The sequence below is a fragment of the Phytophthora cinnamomi genome, assembly GCF_018691715.1.
Source record: "Phytophthora cinnamomi strain GKB4 chromosome Unknown Contig130, whole genome shotgun sequence".
NCBI classification, from domain to species: Eukaryota; Oomycota; class Peronosporomycetes; order Peronosporales; family Peronosporaceae; genus Phytophthora; species Phytophthora cinnamomi.
In genome coordinates this window covers 71938-77387 of record NW_027151063.1, presented here as the reverse complement: position 1 = coordinate 77387, position 5450 = coordinate 71938, and the positions used below count along the sequence as shown (strand labels likewise).

The 5450-nt window shown below is 57.8% G+C and overlaps 2 protein-coding genes across 2 annotated transcripts; both read left to right on the top strand.

Moving 5' to 3' along the window:
- Window positions 1-3011: 3011 nt before the first annotated feature.
- IUM83_19815 (reverse transcriptase) lies at window positions 3012-4226 on the top strand (the record flags this gene model as incomplete). The annotated part of the gene is made up of 1 exon (XM_067944883.1): window positions 3012-4226. The coding sequence occupies one exon, from the start codon at window positions 3012-3014 to the stop codon at window positions 4224-4226; it is 1215 nt and encodes a 404-aa protein (XP_067780018.1).
- A 230-nt stretch (window positions 4227-4456) lies between these two features.
- Window positions 4457-4924, top strand: IUM83_19814 (reverse transcriptase; the record flags this gene model as incomplete). Its single annotated transcript, XM_067944882.1, has 1 exon — window positions 4457-4924. The coding sequence occupies one exon, from the start codon at window positions 4457-4459 to the stop codon at window positions 4922-4924; it is 468 nt and encodes a 155-aa protein (XP_067780019.1).
- Between the last annotated feature and the right edge of the window lie 526 nt (window positions 4925-5450).

Genomic DNA, 5450 nt, shown 5'->3' with positions numbered 1-5450 from the left:
GGATCCACTCTCCCCAGATCCGCTTGATCCACGCTGATCCTCGCTGATCTTGAGTCCTTGGGTCGTCGCAAACTCCTTTCCCCACTTCGTTTGCCATTGCCACCTCTCAGAGGCCCAGATCCGCATGGGTGTATGATCTGGATCTGGATCCACATGGGTACATGTGATCCGGATCCCACCGTCCCTGATCTGGGTTAATTTGTCTTGATCTGGGGTCCTTCGGCTGGCGTAAGCTCCATCCACCGCTTAGCGTATCCTAGTCATCCCTCAGAAGCTCAGATCCGCCTGGGTACAGGTGACCCGGGTCTGGATCCACATGGGTACATGTGATCTGGATCCAACTACTTCCGATAGTACGGATCTGGCCCTCGCTGCATGTAGACGCCTTCTGTGTCATCTTGTAGTATTTCCAGTAGTCTCCCTTTGACGCCACACACATCTGACAGCCTCGATCCACCCACATCATCAGATCCCCTCGATCTGGTTTCTCGGGTGTCACTTCCGCGGTATAGTGACTCCGTCAAGATCCATCTTTTTTGCCGATTGCTCCCAATCACCCCTTTCCCGGAATTCGCTTCTCCACACGCCGGTACCCCAAGCGATCCAGAACCCTGGCTCACAGGACGTCGACATGGAGTCCACCGAGTCGCCGGATCCAGATCACTCTCATTGGGAGTACGATCCCGACGAACTCGACTTCCCGACACCGAGCCGCGCCGCTGTCGCCACAACCACAGCCGGATCCACCGGATCCACCATGATTCAACGCGTCCGGATCTCGGCAATCTCGGATCTCAAGGAGTTCTCTGGTAAAGACCAAGACGAAGATCGCGCGAGAGCTTGGGTCGGCAACGTGAAGTCGGCGTTCCTACGCGATCAAGCATCCGACGGAGAAAAGTGCTTGACCTTCGCGGATCTGTTATCCGGATCAGCGAGGAACTGGTACCGGCAGCTACCCCGATCCACACGCAACAGTGGTCGGAGCTGCCCGCAGCTTCCAGATCCAGTACTGTGGGTTCGATCTCGTTAGCCCGCCAGTATTACCATGCTCGCAAGCGATCTGATGAGTCTGCGCTGGAGTACCTGCATCGGCTGAATGTCGCTGGACTACGTGCAAGACTCAAGATCAAGGACGGTGGACCCAAAGAGAAGCGCGAACTTGTGGATCACTTCATTGAAACCTTGGGAGATCAGGATCTGGCCGATCGGCTGACGCTGCTGCGACTTCCAGATGCGGATGAGCTCGAAGAAGTCCTGCGCGCGCTGGATCGAGCAAAGAACCGGATGAAGAAGTCTGCATTTGGATCCAGCAAGTACCGGCAGAAGGCCTCAGCGACGCCCGCACCGGCAGTCCCAGCGAAACATGTGCGAGCGGTCCAGATCCAGGCCCCCGACTCCGGATCCGACTCAAGTTCAGACGGATCTGACTCGGACGGGGACGATTACCGCCGGATCTACATGGCTGGGGGCGGTGAACAACCTCCACAAGCCGAGCAAGTGCCGAATACCCTAGATCGGGGCCAACTGGAACGCCGCTCAGCAGATCAAGTGCCTCGTGACCACAGATCCAGAGTCCATGCCGACGGATCCGATCGCAGTCGCTGCTCGCATTGCGGATCCCGGAAGCACACGGAGCTTGGATGCTGGAGGCGCTTGACTTGCCAGAAGTGCGGCAAGAGAGGCCACCCGGCAGATCACTGCCTCTTGTGTGCCGCGGGTGCGGGAGCTCCACGACATGGGCAAGTGCCCAATGGAGGAGTTCTACAACTGGATCCGCCAGTGGTACAACCCGACCAAGCACGCGGGATGCTACCAGAGAAAGCCGAGAAGATGTTAAACTAGGACGCTCGCCGGGTTGGAATCCGGTACGAGCCGAGCGTTCTAGGTATTGCATCTATGCATTTGTGAACAAGACATCGGTAGATCAAGTTAGCAAGCGACCAGATCTACAAGGTAATACACGTGATCTACATGGGAAACGTACTGCTGCGATCTCAAGTCTCTATCAAGTCGACGACTTTGCCAGATCCGACGCGACGGTGACCGTGGATCTGGATCCGGAGGTGCCGCAGGGGTACTGGAAGCAACAGGATCCAGATCTGTGGTTCCGGCCCGCGGATGGAGAAGATACCACATCCCAGACGCCCAGATCCGGCCGCGTCGAGGCCTATCGACGATCCGGTGATCCGGAGTCGCCAGATCTCCTTCCAGGAGAGTCTCGGGGCTACTGGAAGCAACATTCACCGGGTAAGTGGTTCCGACAAGCCAAGATCACCGGCAAGATCAACAATGAGAAGGCGATCTTACTCCTCGATACAGGTGCCGAGGTGTCCATCGTGGACACCGCCTTTGCTCGTAAGGTTGGGTGCTACATCGACAGGAGCCAGAGTAAAGAATGCGTTGGAATTGGTGACAATGTCTACACAACGGAAGGAAGAACTCGGATCAAGATTACCTTAGCAGGATCATTGGTGTATTTCTTCGACATCAGGGTAGGTGATCTATCTGGCCAAGAAGCTATCCTGGGCATGGACTTCATGGTCCCGGCCGGGATCCGGCTGGATCTGGCCGATGGATCACTCTGCCTGCCCGACGAGGTCCGGATCCAGCTCAGTGGAAGGCGACAGCTCTACAATGACAAGGCTAGGCTCGTGAGGCTGGATCAGCACCTGCAGCTGGGTGCCGGAGAGTCCGTCGAGCTTCCGCTGCGCCTGCAGACATCGGATCAAGACAAGCTGTGGGTTACACGCGGAGATCTGTGGGTGCCGACCGTGATCAAAGGACCAGGCAAGACACAGTACCTTCAGATCACCAACGTCGGTGAGAAAAAGTTGGTGCTGTGTCGCGACGAGCGGATCGGCATGTGGCTCGCGGGCGACCGGATCCCGCGGCTGCAGGGCTTCGTGACCGTCGGATCCCGCCGCTACTTGGAGTGGCAGAATCTCGCCCTGCAGGCCACCACTGAAGCCGGGCCCGCGAAGGCAGATCCCCCACGGACCCCGCCGCCGCCGATGGTTGAGCGTCCCAAGTACCCTGTGCCGCGCGCGATACTGCGGAGGCCAGATCTGCCACGGGCGCAGCCCGTTGAAACTAGATCGCGGGACCTGGAGAGCTGTCGGAACAAACCACAACCAGATCCACATGCGCAGGCGGTCCAGGGTGATGTGCCCCAGGTGACTGCTGAGACACTGTACCTCCAAGCCTTACAATCCGTGGAACCTTCAGATCCACAGTCGGCGAGGCTGCCCAAGACCTGCAAGAGCGCGGATCTCGACACCGAGGACGCGATGGGACCAGGCCAGGGTGATCCAGGCCTCGCCGTGGGCGACAAGACACAAGGAGTCCCAACCGCAGCGGCGCCCGGGTGCTCGACGCTCGCCATGCAGTGGGAGGTGGTCCCCGAGCCGTCGCAAGCCCAGATCACTCCAGTTGAAGCCAAATCACCCGGTGGTGGGTGTGGCCGGGGCGGTCTGGCGACAAGACGGCCAGATCCGAAGGTGGTGCCAGACAGTGTGCGAACCCCCAGGATTTGGGCGCTGAAGGCGACAACGACGTCAGATGACCAAGATCATGCGCTAGCGGACATGCCCAGGCCAGATCAGGACCCGCAGCAAGCCGCCGAGGACCTGCCATCCCCAGATTCATCGACGGGACCAGGCGAGGTGCCCACCGATCAAGATCCGACGCTGTACGCGCAAGGTGCCGAAGACCCAGCTGGCGTGGGACAGGCGGATCAGCCCGTTGTCCTATCGGAGAGTAATCAGGGTGGTAATCACCCAGAGACAGGGGGCGGATCTGCAAATCTGACATATGGTGATAAGGGACAGGACGCAGATCCAGCTGGCACACACGCATCAAGTGATGACCGAGCAGGAAAGGGCAAGGATCTACACGGCGGAATGAGACAGGAGGCCAACCAAGCACCGGGCTCGACGGCCGCTACAAACCCGCTTAATGCAGATCAGGCTGGCTCGGATCCGGTCGAGGACGAGCAAGTCTGCATCCATGAGAGTGGCGATTTGCATGCAGAAGACGTCGAAGCCGAGATGGCGGTGCTGCCTGAAGTCACGGTGGGGACGGCAGACGTGAAGATCGAGGACATACAAGTGGGCGATCCGGAGATCAACTCACCGGAGGAGATCGAGCGCCTACGCGGGTTGATCTGGAAGCGCCGACACCTGCTGATCGGCAAAGGTAATGCGTTGCCCCCGCCGCCCGTGGCGTAGTTTGTGATATCGATGTGGGCGACGCGAGGCCCATTGCCCAGCGTGTGCGTAAGGTTGCGCCTCAGTTTCGCGAGAAGCTGTCAGATCTGATCAAAGGGTTGCTCGGAGCTCAGATCATCAAGGCCTCGATCTCGCCATGGGCCTCCCCAATTGTGGTGATCATCAAGAAAAACGGCGTAGATATACGTTTGTGCATTGATTATCGGCTGGTTAACAGTCTAACTAGGCTGATGATCTACCCAATGCCCCTGATCAACGACCTGCTCGAAGATCTGGACAAGGTACTTTGGTACTGTTCTCTTGACATGGCAAGCGGATTTTGGGTGGTGACCATGACAGATCGGGCTCGTGCGATCTCTGCCTTCATCACCCCGTTCGGTCTGTTCGAGTGGAATCGTATGCCGTTTGGCTTGAAGAACGCCCCCCAGATCTACCAGAGGATGCTCGATAATGCGCTATATGGGTTCACCCGGATCCCGCGATCTGACAAAAGCGGATCCGGATCCGACGACGATCGAGCAGATTTTGCCCCGGAGCATGGTGATCTGACACGTCAAGTGGTCTTCCGCCTAGATCAACGGGAGCTGGCTTGGACGGAAGCGAAGTCGATAAGCCCGGATCGGGCGGATCTGGATCTGGAGCTGTTCGGCCTGGTCGGCCCGGATCTGACGAAGTTCGAGTTGGTCGATGCCGGATGAGTGGTGATCTGGAGAGTACGACCCAGCATTTCCCCAGATCAAGTGGATCTAGGTCCGACGGACTTGGATCTGGTAAGCACGGATCCGGCCGATTCGGATCGGGTGATCCCAGATCGGGCCGGCCCGGATCTGATATGAGTAGATCCAGATCTAGCGAACATCGAACTGATCTGCACCCGGCAAGTAGTGATCGGGAGAGTTCGATCAAGCCTTCGGTGTTGGGACGTAGATCTTATATCGACGACATCTTGGTGACCGCCAGATCGTGGGATCATTTGTGTGAACGGGTGGACGATCTGCTGGAGGCGTGTGACGAATGGAATATCTCGATTAGTGTGGTGAAGAGCTTCTGGGGCAAAGCCAAGGTGGAATATCTAGGCCATATGGTATCCAACTCAGGCCTGGAGGCGAATCCCAAGGATCTATCTGCCTTGGCGGACTTGCCGTTCCCGGGATCACTCAGATCGATGCAGTCGTTCCTCGGAAGCTTAAATTATTACAGTCGGTTTATCGAGGATTATGCCGT